This window comes from Lagenorhynchus albirostris, chromosome 21, assembly GCF_949774975.1.
Source record: "Lagenorhynchus albirostris chromosome 21, mLagAlb1.1, whole genome shotgun sequence".
Classification (NCBI taxonomy): Eukaryota; Metazoa; Chordata; class Mammalia; order Artiodactyla; family Delphinidae; genus Lagenorhynchus; species Lagenorhynchus albirostris.
This window is the reverse complement of record NC_083115.1, coordinates 10,914,602-10,934,715: the sequence shown is the minus strand read 5'-3', so window position 1 is coordinate 10,934,715 and position 20,114 is coordinate 10,914,602. Positions and strand designations below refer to the sequence as shown.

At 44.6% G+C, this 20,114-nt stretch overlaps 1 protein-coding gene across 2 annotated transcripts in view; it reads left to right on the top strand.

Annotated features, from left to right (window-relative positions):
• Positions 1-3,452: 3,452 nt before the first annotated feature.
• NRG1 (neuregulin 1) overlaps positions 3,453-20,114 on the top strand; it is a 1,016,158-nt gene continuing 999,496 nt past the window's right edge. For both annotated transcript variants that reach the window (XM_060136219.1, XM_060136225.1), the window contains exon 1: positions 3,453-4,176. In XM_060136219.1, the coding sequence (XP_059992202.1) occupies positions 3,453-4,176 (724 nt within the window). The remainder of the gene's footprint in view (positions 4,177-20,114) is intronic.

Here is a 20,114-nt window from a genome sequence, read left to right as displayed (position 1 = left end):
AATTGTCCCTTTTCTGAAGAGCATGTAATCACACTGAACAATTGTTCATACATTTCTCAAGTATATGTTAATCATATTAGAAATGTTCTCCCCCTTTCATTCAAAAGGGAAACATCCTTTTAACATTTGGGAGCACCTGAACAGGAAGACTCCAATACAAAAACAGCAAGGAAATATACGTGCAAATGGTTCTCACCTATGCTTAGAAAAGATCCACAAGAGTTACCCCTTAGCACAACTTAGCTGAGAGAGGAGTAGAAGAGAATGTGGGAGTGAGGTAAAGGCATAAAAAAATACAGAAAAAGGGCATTAAAAAAACATACGAAGCAGCTTATGTTTAATCATAGATAAAATGCTTGGTGAAGTCCTAAGAGGGGTATCTGAGCCTGTAAGCCAGTGCTTTACATGTTATTGTTTTCACTTCCCAGACTTCCATCTCCGTGACAGGGTGGGTAGTATTGGGGTAACGTGTGGGAAGCACGTTACCACATCAGTCCTGATTAATCAGCTGACATTTATTGAGTGTTTACTATATCCCCCCCAGTTGGGTTAAAACGGGAATGCTGGAAACACCGTCTCGGCTTTTTAACAAGCTTTTACTAGTTGAAGAGATGGGAGTCAAACGGAAACACTTGGGCACAATAAAATAACATGTTCAAAAATGAGGCACAAGACAGATTGCAAATGCAGGGGGGCTGCAAATGCTGGGGTCACTCTGAGTGTCTAGTGTTTAAGAAAGAAGGCTACAGGGGGCAGGTGGACCTCAAAGGATGCTTACTCTCTGTAGTGGATTGTAGACATGGCCTCAGTTCTTCTTCCCGAATCTCTGCCCCTGGCAATGCAAGTTTCCAGCTCCTCACATGGAGAACTCCTGTAATTCGCCTTGTAACACAGGCAGTGGTGAGGTGCCAGTTCTGAGCCCAGGCCTCAAGACACCTTGCATGCTTCTGGCCACTCTCTTGGAACCTGTCCAGCTGCCATGAACAAGCCCAGGTTAAGCCTGTTGAAAGAGACCACATCCATTAAGAGATGAGCTGTCTCAGCTGAGGCTATCTGAGACTAGTCAGCGCCCAGCAGCACCATCAGTGAGCCCAGTCAAAATCGCCACTCCAGGGGCTTCCCTGGTGGCGCGGTGGTTGAGAGGCCACCTGCTGATGCAGGGGACACAGGTTCGTGCCCTGGTCCGGGAAGATCCCACGTGCCGCGGAGCGGCTGGGCCCGTGAGCCATGGCCGCTGAGCCTGTGCGTCTGGAGCCTGTGCTTCGCAACGGGAGAGGCCACAGCAGTGAGAGGCCCGCGTACCACCAAAAAAAAAAAAAAAAAATTCACCGATCCACAGAATCCTGGGCTATGTGAATCAATATTGTTTTAGGCCAACAAATTTTGGACTGGTTTGTCATACAGCAGTAGATAGCTGATACAAGGTCTGAAAGGTGGAGAGGAAGGGAGAAAGCGTTCTAGGCTGGAGTTGCAACTCCAAACAGGTTGAGAGTCAGAAAGGTGTGAGGTCAGGTCAAAGAAGAGTGAAGACACCAGTAGGATTGGATGTCTGACCACTTTCTTCCAATAAATCAGGAGCATGAGCATTTAAGAGAACATATACTGGAAGTCAGACCTGCACTATTACAACTCTTGAGGCGCACCATCAAGCCCTAAGAAATAGGAATGCCCACATGCTGAAACACACAGTGAGCTTCAGTACCCCATCTGTCCAAGATGTACTTTGAGAGAGTGAGGCATTGTTTTCTAGCCAACTATATTATGCCAAGGGGGAAAAAAGAAAAGATCTTTGTGGCCTACAATCTGCTTTTACTTTTTATATAGAGAAGTCTAAAGTTTATGTGACTTACTTTCAAGAAACTGCTAGAGGCAACTTCACAGAATCCCAGAGTAAGGGATATTATGTAGCTAGAGTGCTTTTAAAATCTTAAATTCTCACAACGTGCATCTAGTAGGCCATTGAATAACACACAGCTTCGACTCAATTTTATTAGATCATTGAATTTATTTTTTACCATAAAAAGCGCAAGAGAAATAGCTTCCTTTAAATGCTAAAAATGTGTTCTTTCTGTTGAGTGGTACTTGCCGGGACAGAACATCCCTGGGAGATGACGGATTCTTGTTTCAAAAGCAGCTTCTTAAATTTGGCGGGACAGCGGTGGAGGGTTCCGAGGGGGATGGGATGAGTTAGGGTGGGGCGGGTGTGATATTCAGATGGAACAATATTTAACCTACAGCCCCTCATGCCTGGGATCCTTTGTACCAGCAGGCACGGAGGCGTCCTTCGTTTCATTCAGTTTTTTTTTTTTTTAAAGCGGAGTAGTTGACGAAGCGCCAGAAACTTTATACCAAATGGCCTTATTGAGCCACTATTTTATTCAAGCAATGCTCAGATCAGCAGTACCCCAAAGGTCAGAAAATCACGGCGAACGGGGAATTTCCACAGCAGAAAAGGCAAGGGTAATCAAGCCTGAAGCGTCCCACGAGGGGAGCCGTGGAAGAGGCAGCAAACCTGAAGAGCTCCGTGTGTGTGCGCGTTAGCAGGGGAGCGAGCGAGATAGAAAGTTGTTCTAATTGCAGCCTTTCTCCTGCGAACGTGTTGCTCCCTTTGGTCTCTCCGGTAACCAGTTCACCCAAAACTTTTCTGCCACGAGGCCCCGGAAATCCCGCGTGCTCCCTTCCTGCGCCGGCTAACAGGTCCCCGGTCAAAGAAGCGTCACCTCTCAGACCCCGGGAAATCTCCGCAGCCCCCTCAGACTGCAGCCTGGTCGCCGCCCGGCCTCCCAGTGCAGCAATCGGGGCGACGGAGAGGGAGGCGGCGCGCAGGCCAGGGAAGACCCGGGAGGACCGACTCGCGGGCCGGGCTCGGGCATCGGCATGGGGAAGGGAGGCGCGGGCCGAGCTCGCCCCGCAGGTAAACAGGCCGGCGAGGCGCAGGGCGCTGCCGCCGCGGCCGCCCAGCGATTTCCAGGCACGCAACTCCGCCTCCAGGGATCTCTCCCTCGCGCGCTCGCCCCGCCGCCCGCTCGCAGCCTCAGCAGCCGCCGCAGCATCACTTCACACAAAGGACTGTTCCCCGCCGAGCAGCACCTCCACGTCCTCCTCCGGTGACGGCAGCCCCGACAGCCGGGCTCGGGCGCGGCGGCGGCGCGGGGAGGACCTGTCACTCGCAGCAACCGCGGCGGCGGCTTTTTTTTTCTATTTTGCTTAAAAAAACATTTTTTTTTTTGCCCTTATACTGCTTGGCCTTTCTGTGGTTCCACCCACCTCTTCTCTCCCTTCCTCCTCCTCCTCCCGTAAACAACTCTCCCACAGCTCCCGCCAATAAATAAATTAGGAGGAGGGTAAGGGGGAGGGGTGCGGGGGGAGGAGGGGAGAGGAAAAGGGAGGCAGAGCGAGAGAGCGAGGCAGAGTCCGAACCGACAGCCAGGAGCCCGCACGCACCTCGCACCATGAGATGGCGAGGCGCCCCGCGCCGCTCCGAGAGGACCGGACCCTGGGCCCCGCGCCCCGGCCCTGACGCCCGCTCGTCGCCGCCGCTGCCGCTGCTGCTGCTGCTGTGGACCGCGGCCCTGGCGCCGGGGGCGGCCGCCGGCGACGAGGCGGCTCCCGCGGGGGCCTCGGTGTGCTACGCGTCCCCGCCCAGCGTGGGCTCGGTGCAGGAGCTGGCTCAGCGCGCCGCGGTGGTGATAGAGGGAAAGGTGCACGCGCCGCGGCGGCAGCAGGGGGCACTCGACAGGAAGGCAGCGGCGGCGGCGGCGGCGGCGGCGGGCGAGGCAGGGGCGTGGGGAGGCGAGCGCCAGCCGTCAGCCGCCGGCCCGGGAGCGCTGCCCGCCGCCAACCGGACCGTGCACCCGTGGCCCACGGGCCCCGCGCCCAGCGCCGCCGAGCCCGGAGACGAGGCGCCCTATCTGGTGAAGGTGCACCAGGTGTGGGCGGTGAAAGCCGGGGGCTTGAAGAAGGACTCGCTGCTCACCGTGCGCCTGGGCGCCTGGGGCCACCCCGCGTTCCCCTCCTGCGGGCGGCTCAAGGAGGACAGCAGGTATATCTTCTTCATGGAGCCCGATGCCAACAGCAGCGGCCGTGCGCCGGCCGCCTTCCGAGCATCCTTCCCCCCTCTCGAGACGGGCCGGAACCTCAAGAAGGAAGTCAGCCGGGTGCTGTGCAAGCGGTGCGGTAAGTTCCTCGCCTCGCGGGGCGCGCTCGGGCGGGGCGGGGAGGGCGCACTCCCGGGGCGCGGCGGGCGCCGGGCTTTCGACGGACGCGGTCTGAGCGGTGGAGTTTCGGGCTTGGAAGCCTCTGGGCGATCCTCAGAGGAGGAGGGTTCGCGGATTGGATTCCACGGGCAGCGCCTTCTCCAGTGTCCCGGTTTAGAGGCATTGCAATTGGTGAAAGCCCAAGTTTGGTCCTCGGTTGGGGCCGCCTCAAACTTTTTAATTCCTTGGGGTTTCGTTCGTCAAGTAGAATGGAAATGGGCCGGCTCCTTTCTTGCGCGTGCCTTCTTGAACTCTTTCGTTAGGAGTTGCTGTTAAGGGCAGCCGTGTGGGGCTTTTCCTCTGAAGGAGGAAAGGTGAGTCGGACAGGACTGTAAAGTCTTCCCATCACTTCGAGTCCGGAGTGTGGACTTGGTCAGGGGTTTGTGTCTATGGAGAGTCCAACAAGAAAAGGACAGAGCACTGCGATTCCCCTTGCGATGTGGCAGAGTTTTTGGCGAACTCATTGTCTGAACAGACAGGTGCAGTCTGCACCTTGTGAAAATGTGTATGTGAGAAGTATATAAAGTTGGGTGTTTTCTTTTTGCTGACATCATGTCAAGAATTTTTGTTTTCATAGTATTTTCGTTTGGAGTATGCTTTGGCACGTCAGGGCATCAGAACAGATGCGTGTCATTATGGAGCTTCACATGTGTAGGCCCTTAAGGAGAATTTCGGAAGATAAGTTTAGCAATCGTGTTTCAAAGACCTTTCCCGATTTTACCACTGCAAAGGGTTCTTCCCAGGTCTCCTTAGTATTATCAGGTCCGAGAAATCAGCTGATAAGCTGATTACATTTCTGAAGTAGCATTACGTTTATGCCATTCATAAAGTAATTTCTAGGTTCTAAATATTTGTGTAATTTCCTGATGATCATGTAATCACTAAAACATAGGGGGTTTCTTTTCAAACCAAAAATTAACATGATTACACATCACAGATTCTAACGTGAATAATAGTTTTCCCCTGGTCTTGATGTATCCGTTTGATAGATGGTTGGGTTAATTGAATTTTTACACAACTCAGCACCATGCCATGCCGGGTCCGCCTGTGATGTACAGTGCGTCAGCTGTTTTCAATTCGTATCAGGTGATGGTTATTTAAATTTCTGATGAGCATTTCTGATGCTTGTAGCCTGCGGTTAATTAATGCCTAACGATTTGGTTTTGATGTCAGGGAAGAGCATTGCTTATCCTCCATTGCCTTATTTTCACAATGCACTTTGTGCGCCAGAGACCTGTTAAGATTGCACCACTCTGTGGCCGGAAGCTGTTCTCAAACAGTGGTGCTGAAGAAAGCTGAGTGATGTTGGGATTCCCCGGGTCTGGCTGATAGATGTCACTATAAAACATGGGAAACTCTCTGCGGGGAGCTGTCTTTATTAGGAAACACAAAAGCTCCTCACCATTGAACTGCATCATATGTTATTCTGTTAGAGAATCTGAAACAAAACATTTTAAGCCACGCTGTCATCCCATTTTCACGTGTTTTATTGTATGCCGTTCAGGAAGGATTTTGCTTTTACCCCAAACCATATGAGTGGTGGATCACTTACTGCACATGGTGGAAGTTAATATAAAGGGGATTGTAGTTGGCAGTGATGCCTAGGATGGGGGGTGGAGTGTTGCTAGATAAGCCATGGTGTTAGTTACGCCTTCTAACTAGAAGGAGATGTCAGTTTTCAGGGGTAAACTTCTCATAAGTGTCCAGAGGACGCTTGGAAATGGAAAATTCATGTTGTCTGGAGAAATACTATTTTCGTGCTTCTAAGCCGAAAAAGCTTCACTAAAGGTAGTCTTGCCTTTTTGTTTGCCAGTCAAAGGAAATACTTAGTTGTAAGTTGTGGCATGCTAAACAAAGCAGGGTTGTTTTTTTAAATGAACTGGAAATCTCCTGCGTGTAATGTAGTAGATTAAGAAATCATGAAGTTACTGCTTCAGGTTTGTGTAATTATTGTGTATGTTTGGTGATTTTAGGGTTACGTACTTTAAATTACGATACCGCGTGAAACTTTAATAGGTTTAGCTAAAGACTAACTGAAATCGTGCTCAAAGTTTCTCTTGGATTTTTACGAACATAGTAGTTATTGTGACATTGTAGGCTATAAGTAAATAGTATAAGCTATTTTATATAAGGAAACTCAGTAAGTCCATACTTGGAATATGGGGTGTAAAAGTGTGTATGTGTGTGAAAACTTGTGAATTCTTCCAGTTGTGTGGTCTGGTTTAACAGTGCCATTCAGAACTTACCAGGCAAAGGAACACAAATTGGACAAAAAAAATGTACAGAGAGAATAGGGACTGATTTGTTGTGGTTGAGCTGCTTCTGTGTGCTTCTGGTCAGGAGATTTCAGGGAGAGTGATGGAGCAGAGGGTTCTTATCTAACCACACGAAGCTGCCCTGGGGGCGCGATGGTTGTTCCTGCCTGAGCCCTGATGCTAGGCTGGAGAGGGGATATAGCCAAGTCATTTTGTGATATCATACCCAGGGCAACAGTTTCCAGCTCTCCTTTGCTCAGCTGCAGTGTTGTTTCCTACAAGTTGCTTCCTAGTGTAGAAACTACACGTGCAACAGATTAGCCTTAGGGTTGAGCTAATGGAAGTCTTCCCTGAATTATTTTTTCTCTCCTCCCCGTCCCCTCTCCCCATCTAAGAGAAACTCCTGAGTAGAGTCTGTATAAAAAGAAGCTCTCCTCTGAACAATGGACTTTTGGAAACAAAAACTGTGTAGTGTATTTTAGGTGACAATACAGAATCTCATAGCTTGTTTGCTTTATGTTTGAGGTTTGTGTGAACTACACTTCCTTTACAGTTAAATTCTTCCCAGTCTTTGCTTTCTCTCTTGCTCACTACACAGGCTAAGACATTTCTAGGTTTTATATTTATTGGAATGGAGAATAATTTGCTGTGCAATTAAATTGCCATTATTCAAACAAATCATTGTTTGATGTACTACACTTCTAGTTTTCAAAGCATTGCAGTTATACTAGGCTGTAACTGATTCCCAAAAAGGAGTAAAAATACTGATGTTGAATAACATCTATAATGGGGCCATGCAAGATTTGTACATCAGTTGTGTTCTTACAAGCCAATCTAAATATTCAGTATATCATATTGGAATGTGTAATAATGCAAACATGTTTGTCAAATATTTATGATCAACGTCTTTCCTTTTCTCATGTCCTCAATAACTATTTAACAAAGTGTGCTGACCTTATGGTGTTATGAAAATGACAGAAATGCTGCAGGGATTTTCCAGCCAACTATTGAAGAGAATTATTCTTAATAAAAGCTATATTAAGGGTATAGCAATAGGAACAGATACAGCGTGGCTGCTTGTCTTTCATAAATGTGTAAATGTAATTTCCCAAGTGCTTGTGATGACTCTCTCTAAACTGTATAAATCTTACTGTCAATTCTGTACTGTATTTAGAACACTTCTTTCTGTTGAGTAGAGAAACCGTGTATGTATTTATATATATTTATTTTAAAAAATGAAACCAAGATGGGTCCTTTGGGAAAACAACTCTTTGGAATAAAAATATTTTAAAAGGTGAATTTAAATATCTGAATCAGTATATTACAGGCACTAGGGGATCGTTCTCATCAAGTTGTGGGAGATCTATAAATCCTCTGGATCTAGGGAAAGTTTTACCATATGTCTTAATGTATTAGGTAAGACCAGGAAGCTTAAACAGCCCTGAGGGTCAAAACAATGGGCTGTGCTTCCGCTGGCCTGTATATTTATAGCAAATGAGAGCAAAAGACGTGATTGGGCGGGTTATTGCCCTTGTCAAATGCAATCTATTCATTGTTCAGGAAATCTCCTTTGCTTCGATGCCTATTTTCTTCCTGTTATTTTTTTCTTAATTATAAACATAACATCTTTTAAAACCTATTTTTAAATTTCAGTGACAAGTGATGAACTGGCCAGGTGTCCAAAGATCTTGAAACTCTCATCTGCCCTCAGTACTTAGCAATACTTAGGTTTTTTGTTTGGTTGTTTTTGATATGCTCAAATGATGTGGAAACATTATGTCTATAGGTAATTCTGATTGAATGGGTATCTTGATTAGCCTTATATAAATGAATGATAATGAAAACAAAGTATATAATGAGAAACAGTGGTAGGGATTCATGTATTATTACAGTCATTGAAAGTATATAATGAAAAAAGTTTGTAAAGAAAACAAAAGGTTAAAAAAATAATTAGGGCTCTTATGGACTCATCCAATTTGTTACCAAAAACAATAGTGTAACAACATGTTTTCGTCAAAGTTTTCATAAGCAAGTGAGAACGAATTTTTAATGTCCTTCCTTTGTAGACAGTTTTCCATTCAAGTATGAATGCTCTAAATTTGCGCATGCACATTTTACTCTGGGCTGTTACGTTATCATGAAATTTAAGTTAAAATGAAAGTAACATTATGAAAGAATGTATGACCTAGCCCCTGTCCCAAATTTCAGTCACTTTCTAATACTTGAACAGCTGATTAGTGATACAGCCTGTCACATTTTAAAATGTAAAGTTGAATTATTTGCGAATTTACAGAATTCAGACCTAAGTCTTATTAAGTGCTAGTTGAGAGGCTGTATTTCATATTACTGTGTTTTCATATTGTTTAGGGCGGTGATGGGCTTGAGTTAAGCCTGTTTCTGAAGGCTTGTCTCCTGACTCTCCATCTGCAAATGATCTATACAGGTCGAAGAAGATTTTAAAAAAAAGAAATTTTGGTGAAGTTGAAAGCTTAAAATGGGTTGACGAATCTCTGCTTGGCATAGGTCTCATTGTTAGGAAATGGTCCCCCCCAACGTAGACTTGCCACCCAGCCATCCTAGAAAGAGACGCCTAAGTGGTAATGACATTATTTTTTTAGTCTTCCAGAGAACCAGGATATTTTTCCCTTTGGAAAATAATTTCCTGAGAAACTGTATCCTAACCTTGGTTCTCCCCATTAGGACCTAGCCAAATTTATATCCTGTTTTTTTTTTTTTATAATTAAAAAAACAAAACAGAAAGTTTACTCACAGCTTGGATGGTACAGGGGAGACAGAGGTATCAGTTCCTAACTCAGGCTTCAGCTGTGTCTTCCCTTCATCTCTATTTCCTTTGTGAGGACACTGCAGGGTAAAGCTTTAGGTAAATGATGGGGCCCATGAGTGGATCTGAGTCTTCAAGAGAGCAAAGGATGTATTGATGCTTGCTCATCGTCACACTGACAAGTCTTCTCTTGACACCTTGGAATTCCGCTGTCTGGGTCTAAGTGTGTCAGAATACGGAGGTCCTAGATCACAAGACGTGAATGTTGGGAGTTCCCTGGTGGCCTAGTGGTTAGGATTCTGGGCTTTCACTGTCAGGGCCTGGGTTCAATCCCTGCTCAGGGAACTGAGAATCCTGCAAGCTGCACGGTGCAAAAAAAAAAAAAAGATGTGAATTTACAATAGGTGTCTTTCAGTTCCTGATAGGCTCTTTGTTCCTCCCATGAAGACATAGATGGTAACCCTCATTGCATCTCTATTTCAGGGGCTTCTCCGCTACAAAGCCCGGCTTTGGAGATCTGCCCCAGTCAGTGTGCTGGGGACTAGAAGAGCACAGCTCCGAGTGCTGCCTGCTTCTTGAGCTGGGGGCCAGGTTTAGGAGGTCATGCCCAGAGACTAGAGGAGGGAATTACTTCTTTCGCTCTACTGTGCCACCAAGTGTGAGCTGAACAGAGCCCAGCACAAGGGAACATGCCTGATGTGGGCCCTAGGGTCTTGGTGGGGGGCACACCCGTGAGCCCGGGGCATGGAGGGGTCATGATCAGAGAGGTGAAGCCCTCTCTGCTTTGCTGCATTAGGAAAGTCACAGCAGTAATACTGTTGTCCCAAACATTTGTCTCTAGTCTGCGAATTGCTGTTAAGGCAAAAGAAGCTAAAAAATTGAGGGGCTTTCTAAGACCACTGGGTTATAACTATTACTCGTTGAGTTTGTGTCTTTTTTTCCCTCTGTGATAGACACATGTTGCCTGACCCGTGTGGGTTAAATACGTGTTAAATAATCAAATGAATAAATGAACGAAGCATCCTGGATGCTTGTTGGATGGTGGCAATCACTGTTCTAGGCTGAATTTTGGAGAAAACAAACAAAACCTCTGATTCTTTCTTTTCAGCTCTCTAATTTGGTGAGCTAGCCTCTTTGTAGGAAGTAGCATTTAGAACCACATCCTCTCAGGACACCATTTCCTCCTCTGGATCAACCTTTGGGCTTCCAAGAAAGGTTATTTAATTTCCTAAAATTTGTTTTTTTTCCATAACTTATTCCTGGATTTTAGTATTCTGTATTCTGTGTACTCTATAGCCCCAGCTGGGGAACAGAATTCCCTGGGTTGTAAAGACTTCCAAGCACAAAAGGGGTTTTCGATTGTCAATGGATCCCTGCCACTGTTTTGAGCCAGACCCATTACCAAACCATCCCAACCAATTTTGTTTTGGGTACTAGATCTCAGCTCTCAGGAATTCTGTGTTCTCCCTGATCTCCCCCAAGGTGTTTCACCACGTCAGCCCTGTAAGTGCAGTTCTTGTAACTGAGGATGGAAAAGACTGCTTGTATCCCTCAGAAGTAATAAGAAAAGATTTTGGATGACTTACTTTTCACTTTTTCTTTCCTTTGTCGTGAACATCCAGTCAGCTCTTGGTTAGAATGTAGGTGGGACGGCGCCTGTCCATGTGGGCTCTGGTGAACAATGAGATCCTTTTCCTCCACTTTTTTGGTCGGCCTTGGGGACACCACGGGCGATGTGTCATCTGTGAAGCAGCAGATGCGGTGGTGGCATTTTCTTCTACCGCAGGGAGCATCCTGGCTGCAACTCAGTGCAGACCTGGAGAGGAGGTTCTGTCTACTGAGGAGGAGAAGGGTAGCTGTCGTTGTTTCAGGTAAAATTGGTCATTAGACTTGGTCCTCGGGAGGTGATTCTGACAGTGGAGGCCCTTCGGTGGCTGCCTGGATGGAGATGTTCCACTCAAGAGTTCATTGTCATGCCATCAGCACACAAGGACCACAGCTTTGAAATTTCCCCGGCTCTCTATTTCTTTGCAAGTCTGGACACCTCTGAGATACTCTTTCCTCTGAGGTCCTCATTCCCATCCACTGAGATGGCTCACATCTTTTCCTCAGAAACCGTGGCAACTTTTCTTTCATTGCAGTGGGAATTTTATTAGAAAGTCAAGCATTTTTGGACCACAGTCTTATTCTGGTGAGTGTGTTTTTCCCCCAAGTTGTAATAACATAAAAGTCACCATTTAAGTTCTTTCTAAGTTGCAGTTCAGTGGCATTAAGCATTCACATGCCACCATCACCACCGTCGATCTCCAAAAGTTTTTCATCTTCCCAAACTGAAACTCCAAACCAATTAAACAAGAATTCCCTATTCGCTCTCCTCCAGCCCCTGGCAACTACCGTTCTAATGTGTCTCCATAATTTGACTCTATTTTACCTCCTTTTAGTGGAACCACACAGTATTGGCCTTTTTGTTACTGGCTTATTTCCCTCGGCATAATGAATTTGAGACTCACCTATGTTGTAGCATGTGTCAGAATTTCATTCCGTTTGAAGGCTGAATAATATTCCATTGCATGTATGTACCACATTGTTTATCTGTCAGTGGACACTTGGGTTGTTTCTACCTTTTGGGTGTTGTCAATAATGCTGCTATGAACATGGGTGTACAAATATCTGTTCGAGACCCTGCTTTCAGTTCTTCTGGATACATATCCAGCAGTGGAATTGCTGGATCATATGGTAATTTGATGTTTAATTTTTGGAAGAACTGCCATGCTGTTTTCCACAGTAGCTGTACCATTTTACATTCCCACCGGCAACGCACAAGGGTTCCAATGTCTTCACGTTCCCGCCAATGTGTATTATTTTCTATTGGTTTGATGATAGGCATCCTGATGGGTATGAAGTGGTGATGAGCAGTTTTTGTGTTGTTGTTTTCTATTCAAAGTTAGTGCTTCTAATTACACTGTCATTAATAAACAAAAGTTCCCAGAAACAGAGGTGTTCATCTGTCCAACTCTTAATTTACCCAGCATTTAGGCTCCTGAATCTGAAGCCACCAAATAACGAAATTACAATAGATAATAGCTTAATAAAAACCAATAAAAGGTTTAAAGGTTAAAGTTAGCCTCTAGTCACTATTCATATTGCCATCAACATGGTCCAGAGAGACTCCTTATCATACCTGGATTAGTATCAGCATCTTTTAATTTTTATTTATTCATTAAGTTTCCTTTTTTATAATTTCCCTGCCTCTGTTCTGTCCATTGCTGCAAACTGACTTTCGTTAAACCCTGCACTGGAGGACGAATCGCTCTAAAATACTACCTTTATTAGACCTCTTTTTCTGCTCAAACTTTCAATGGATGCATCATAGTTACCTCTAGACCCAGACGTTCAGGGTCCTCCTTAATCCAAACCGAGCCTAATCTTTGTCACTTGTACTATGTGAACGATTTTATCCAGGCTGCTTCATGAACAGGCCATGTACTTTCCTAATCCTCTAGTTTTTTGTGTTTTTTTTTTTTTGCGGTACGCGGGCCTCTCACTGCTGCGGCCTCTCCCGTTGTGGAGCACAGGCTCCAGATGTGCAGGCTCAGCGGCCATGGCTCACGGGCCTAGCCGCTCCGCGGCATGTGGGATCTTCCCGGACCGGGGCACGAACCCGTGTCCCCTGCATCGGCAGGCGGACTCTTAACCACTGCACCGCCAGGGAATCCCTAATCTTCTAGTTTTTACATATGCCACTTCCTCTGCCTGGGTCTGCTTCTTCCCTCATTTCTGCCCACAGAAATTCTATGTCTCCTTCAAGGGACAGCTATATCCTACTGCTTCCACGACAGTCCTAATAACGATCCTGCCAGAAATACTCACTCTAGCCTTTGAATACAGAGCACCACATAAAGTATGTTTTACTCCGTACTTTATACGTGGTGCATTTCACATTTCCCTTATGTTATCTTTGGTTTTTAAAAACTGATGTGTTTAACAGTTTTTCTAGCTGTGAATGTCTTGCCTCACCTGGGAGACCACAGTATCCTTGCAGCCAGACACTTGGGGTGTCCTCAGCTTATTCACAAGTGAAAAGTGCCCCAGCCTTAAAGTCAGGAGAACTCCTTTCCACTTCTAGCTTTGTAGTTTAGTACCTGGGTGGTTTGGGGTGAGTAACTTTACCTCTTTGGGCCTCAGTTCCCTAATATGCAGCATGAGAAGGTGGAAGTAAAGAGCTTTCCATGGTCCGTTCAATCTGCATCTGGTTCTCATCTCAGAAATGACTCAACATGCAAACTCCTTCTGCTACTGCCCGAGGAGCTTTTCTTTCCCTCTCTCCTCATTTTAGTCTTGTTCTGTGGAGAAGAGTCATGGAAAAACAATTGTGAAACTTTTGGACACTCCGAAAGAGGAGTGACAGCTTAAGTAGAGTGAAAAAGCGTCTCCCCTTTTCCTCCAAAGCTTTTCGCCTCCCTTGCCTTTTGGGTCATTTTATTACACTGTCAAAAAGTAGTTATTTGTGTTCACGAGCATCGTCTTTTCAAAAAGCAGGTACTGTCTTTGAAGCTATAAAGTATGATTAATATATTAATTTACAACTGTAAACTTTTAAAGCAAGAAGTTCAGTCATTTGTTTTATAAAATGACAAAGAAGATTCGAAGTGCTTTACTATGAATTTTAATTTATCTATTTTAACAGTGTAAGTCTGATGCTGTTTTAGGTTTTTAATCATTAGTGCTGTTGTGGAAATGGACGAGACCAGCGCAGAGAGTAGGGAAATCCTGGTTTCCAGCCAGATGGTACCAGTTCTGATGATGATGGGGAGAGAGTTCCCACCTTCATGCAGAATTGGGTTAAAAGACCTTTCTCAGCTTATGATATTTATGGTTGGGGCCAGAAGATGATAGATTTTAGTCCCTTTGTGAGTAGAAGGAGCAATACAGAAGCAAGTTGTCAGATGAGAAATAATTGGATCTTTTAAAATCACTGCATGAAGAGGCGTTGGCAGTGCCACACGGGCCGGGCACGACTCAACTGCGTCGTGTCTAGTTTTGTTTTGCTCCTTCCTTTGCCTCTGATGAGTTCAGCTATTCCAGCAGACCTAATGGTGCTTAGAAACCATGGCTCCTAGGTCCATATTTCTAGCCCAGGCCCTATTTTCTGGCTCCAGATCAGTATATTCAAGCACTTACCAGATAACCCACCCAAATGTCCTACAGACACTTCACAGTAAACACATTGAACAGGATCTCATCATGTCCCCTGGCAGTCCGTCTGGACACCTGGATACTAATGATGAAACTGCTATCGCGACTCCTATTACAGTCACTGCTGTTACTACCAGTGGCTTCCTGGAGTGACAGCTTATTCTATGCCACATAGAGTAGTAAGTGCTCATAAGAGCTTAGTTAACTCCTCACCATATGGTAGCATCAGTGTCTTCCTAGTTAGCCCAACCGGAAACCTCTGCTTCTGCCCCATATCCATTTGGTGACCAGATCTCATTGATTCTACCTCCTTAACACATCTCAGACCCTCTACCCCAACTCCACTGTTTCTGTAGCAGTTCTCAGCCTTATTGGAACAGCCTCTTATCTTTGCTTAGGGATTCTCCATGTCTTAAATTCATTCTCTGAACTATTGCTAATGATCTTTCCAAAGCAGAAAAGATGGTACTATACCCTTGCTTAAACCTCTTCAGCTGCCATCAGGATAAAATCTGAACTCCTTAGGATGGCTTAGAAGGCATTCACCTTTTATCCAAGTGTTCTTATCCAATTTCTTCTCCTACCTGGAACCCTGTGCTACACTGACGGCATGGCTCCCCACGTGCCAAGTGGCTGGAGGGATGTTTACATTTACACCTACAGTTCGTTCTTCCCCAGAACGGTCTGTTTCTCTATCTACTTTCTGTACCTTTGCTACCAGTTGTACCAGACTATGTCCTTCAGTGGAAGGATGGTTACATAAAACTGTATGGCTATATAATGGATTGTGTTGTCTTTAAGAATCTTGTAGAAGAAAGTATAATGACTTATAAATACATTCATAGTGTATTGTCAAGTGAAAAGATATAGTGCGGACTGTATAATTGCTTTTACTATTATCTATCTATTTATATCCATCTGTCAATCTAAAGAGAAATAAAAGCCTGGAAATCTATATAACAAAATGTTAGTTAGGCATTAGAATGATTGATTTTAGGAATTTCATGTGTATTTCTAGAATTTCTATAGTGATTATATATTCCTTTTAATAAGGAAAAGGAATGCATGCTGTTTTTAATAGAAATACTGACAAAGACTGAATCTTACTTAAGGGAATTTGTCCCTTTTGAGCATTGCCTTTCTCATAGTAGATGTACGAGTTAGGGTAGGCCAACTGCTGTAACAAATGGTACCCCCAATATATTACAGTGCAAATTCAATAGTTTATTTCTGCCGGTGAGCAGACAGACACAAGCTATTCTAGTCTTTCCTTTCCTCTGAAAGAGACGGGTGCTGACACCTGAGGCATAGCTGAACCTCACTTCCGACCAAATTGGTTGAAATAGGCAGGGTTCCAATTTGCAATGGTCATTTTATTCCTAATGGCTCAGCTGTCCTTTGGAAAGGAGACAGATTTGCCTTTTGCTGCCTCATTGCAGTGGGTGAGCCGAATAGTTACATGCAGAGCAGACATAACAGCCATCCATGTTCACGGTAGATAAATACCATATGAACTACGTGCTCTGTCTTGTGTTCAGCTTCACATTTTGCAGGTTGGTTTTGCATTAAATCTTTTTTTTTAACATTTTATTTTATATTGGAGTATAGTTGATTAATAGTGTTGTGTTTTGGGTGGCCAGCAAAGTGATTCAGTTATACGTATACATGTATCTATTCTTTTTCAAATTCTTTTCCCATTCAGGTTGTTACGTAATACTGAGCCGAGTTCCCTGCGCTATACAGTAGGTCTTTGTTGGTTATTCATTTTATTTTTTTCCTTTATAGCAGCGTGTACATGTCAGTCCTCAACTCCCTAAACTATCCCTCCCCCAACTCTTCCCCCCTGGTAACCATAAGTTCTCTGAGTCTGTTATAAATAAGTTCATTTGTATCATTTTTTTTTTAAGATTCTGCATATAAGTGATATCATACAATATTTCTCTGTCTGACTTCACTAAATCTTTAAGGTTTTGCGCTAACACTTAAAGGTATGATGCTCACTATGTCTGATTTCATGTGCTACCACTGGAAATGCAGAGGGTCAGGCCATAGTCACTGCCTTTCACTGGCATGTTGAGGATGCCTTTCAAAGCTCTGTGTTTAACAAATCATTTTGATATAGGGGCCGTGGAGAAATACTCTCAGGCTTTATCCCTGCCGACTTAATTGGGTTTCATGATCACATTACTTAGTAGGATAAATTAAAAATGGCTGGTCAAGCTCCCCGTAGAAAGCAAAATGGTTAGGTTCAACCTGCCCAGTGTATTAACTGTATTGATGAGTAATCGTTCCACCATTTTAAATCACTTTTATTAACTTTTTTCATAGTTGTATTTCCAGGAACTTGCTAAATAACTGTCATTATGTACTCAGTAATATTTCTTTTTAAAATACCATCGAAAAGTCCATGAAAATGATTAAGTTGCCAATATTATCCACCTACTTCCTGTTAGTAAGGATTGTTGGTGATTTTATGATGTGCTGGTTGTATGCCTGTGCGTCCTTTGTGCAGCCCAGGAGGAAAATGAACCAACTCATAACAGGTGAACGGAGACAATAAATGCCTGGTTGTGAAGTTGTGTAAAATAATTAGTCTTCTGTGCACCTACATCATGCATGTTATTGTTGTGCTCTTAAAATTTTTTATTAAATATTGAGAATATAAAGAGGATACTTAAGACTTATGTGTAGGGACGTCCCTGGTGGTCCAGTGGTTAAGACTCCGTGCTTCCACATCAGGGGGTGTGGGTTCGGTCCCTGGTCGGGGAACGAAGATCCCACGTGCCACATGGCGGGACAAAAAACAAAACTAAAAAAAATTATGTGTAAAGGGTAGAGACTAATCATGTATGTGTGGTACTCTTCTTCTTCACCCTCATCCTCGTCATGGGCCATTTGGCTCCACGAGGTTCTTGGGTTCCAGAACAGCTTAAGGCAGTGTCCTACCTGCAGGTCAGTCAAGGACGTATCTGTTCATTCATTCAAATGGATTAGAAATTTGTCGTTAATTTACCACTTCTTCAATCAATTTGTGTAGCCCCCCAAGTCCTATTCCTTTCCTCTTAGCTTTAGGCACTCCTGACCTGTGAGAGAGACTGTAGGGGCGGTTCTGAGGATGTTGCTTAAATGAATTACGAGAATCATGAGATCGCTTAACAGTGTAGGTAAGTGATAGAAAAGGAGAAGCAGTGAGTACGCTTTACTAATTTACTGCTTCAGCAAATATTTATTGGGCATCCGTTATTTGCTAGTGTTTCTACTGCTTTCTGGAATCCTGGTGATGAAGAAATTAGACATGGCTCTTTCCGAGCTAATAGGGTAGAATGAACAGTTACATAAAGGATTGTGATATATATATATATATATTATATATATATATAATATATATATATAATTGTGCTAAGTTTTTATAGGGGAAAAAGTACAAGGTATCATGAGAACGTAGAACAGAAGACTCTAACTTAGTTTGAAAGATATCAGAAAGTCTCCTTGAGAGACATTTCTGATGGGAGTGGGGAGAGAAGGACATTTCCATTCCTGATGCAGGGAAGAGGAAAAGCAGAGAGGGCTGTCGGTGCAAAGGAGGCAAGACTGAGGTCTGAGAGGTGAGGAGAAAAATCAGATTATTTTGGCATTTTTAGGGTTCTTGACTTTGTCGTAGAAGCCTGGGAAACCACTGGAGGGTTTTTAAGTACATCAGTTATAAAATTTCCATTTTGAAAATATCACAACTGGCTGTTGTGCAGAGAACGGAGAGCAAAAGGGATGTTGGGTGCCTACAGGGAAGTTGGGGCTCCAAGTGGGATGAGGATGTGGGCTCACTCTAGAGAGGGAGCAGGAGGGATGAAGAGAAGCAAGAGGATTCGAGATGGTTTTGGAGGCATCTCTTCATCTTGGTTATGAAGGGGGATTGCCTGTAAAGGGGGATGTAGCGGCTGACGCCTGGGTTTCTGGTACGAGCCCTTGTGTGCGCGTTAGGAAGGGGATGGGGAATGCTGCAGAAGGAGGGTGAAGCTTACTGTGTTTTTGATCCGTCCACATGGAAATGCCAAGTCAGCACTTAGATGGATGGAACTCAGAAAAAGGAGTCTGAGTTGGATTTAGGAACGTGGGAGTTTTGGACAAGGACATGGTTATTTCTGTCCCCAGGGAGTAGATACAGTTGCTTGAGGGAGAGTGGGTAAAGGGTGAGGAAAGGTGAGGAGAAGATGAAGCATGAAGAACAGCAACCTTTAATGGTGAGACAGAGGAGGGGCCAGAGGTGACAGGGAAGGAGAAACCAGGGAAGGAAAAGGAAGACTTAGCAAGGAATCAGGATGGAAGAAGTGGTCAGCTGCATCCCTAGAAAAATCATTTCGGAAGGTGGGGAAGGGAGAGCCTGCCCAGAGCAGCACTTCCTGAGTGCCGACTGCTGCCAAACGCTTTGCATTTTATTATTTTTAAGAATTGATTGGAGTATAGTTGATTTACAATGTTGTTAGTTTCATGTGTACAGCAAAGTGAATAAGTTATACATATACATCTGTCCACTCTTTTTTAGATTCTTTTCCCATATAGGTCATCACAGAGTATTGAGCAGAGTTCCTTGTGCTATACAGTAGGTCCTGATTAATCATTTACTTTATATATAGTAGTGTGTATTTGTCAATCCCAATCTCCCAGTTTATCTCCCCTGCCCCTGCTTTCCCCCATGGTAACCATAAGTTTGTTTTCTACATCTGTGATTATTTTTGTTTTGTAAATAAGTGCATTTGTACCATTTTTTGCATTTTAAAGTGCACATATTTTGTTAATAGCATGGAGGCTTTGTAAAGAGCTCTGGCCAAGTGCCAGGGGTGGGCTCCAGACAGGGGTGGGTTGAAGTACTCGTGGCCAGCTTCTGGGTTATCAGGACTGGCTTTCAGCAATATTTTTATTTATTTGAACCTAGGCAGCAGGAAGCCATTTTAAAAACGCAACCAGGACTTCCCTGGTGGCGCAGTGGTTAAGAATCTGCCTGCCAATGCAGGGGACACGGGTTCGAGCCCTGGTCCGGGAAGATCCCACATGCTGCGGAGTAACTAAGCCCGTGTGTCATAACTACTGAGCCTGCGCTCTAGAGCCTGCGAGCCACAACTCCTGAAGCTGGTGAGCCACAACTAGTGAAGCCAGCGAGCCACAACTACTGAAGCCAGTGAGCCACAACTACTGAGCCCGTGTGCTGCAAGTACTGAAGCCCACACGCCTAGAGCCCGTGCTCCGCAACAAGAGAAGCCACCGCAATGAGAAGCCCGCATACCACAAGGAAGAGTGGCCCCCGCTCGCCACAACTAGAGAAAGACCACGTGCAGCAACAAAGACCCGACGTAGCCAAAAATAAATAATGAATAAATATATAAAAACGCGACTTCTTTTGACATGGAGTTGGGAAGAACGACTATACTTGAAGGATCTAATAGGTAGTTTGTATAAAGATATGATTTTTAAAAAAATCATCAAATTGTTACATATAGTGTAACTAAAGTGTTGCTGAAGGTCACCCTTTTATTAGCGTTTTTCCCCTTGGCTAAGAGTTCTGTGTACCATGTAAGCCGCTTCAGTGACAGATAATGGTTCAAATATTTCCTGACACGCTGACTTGAGAAC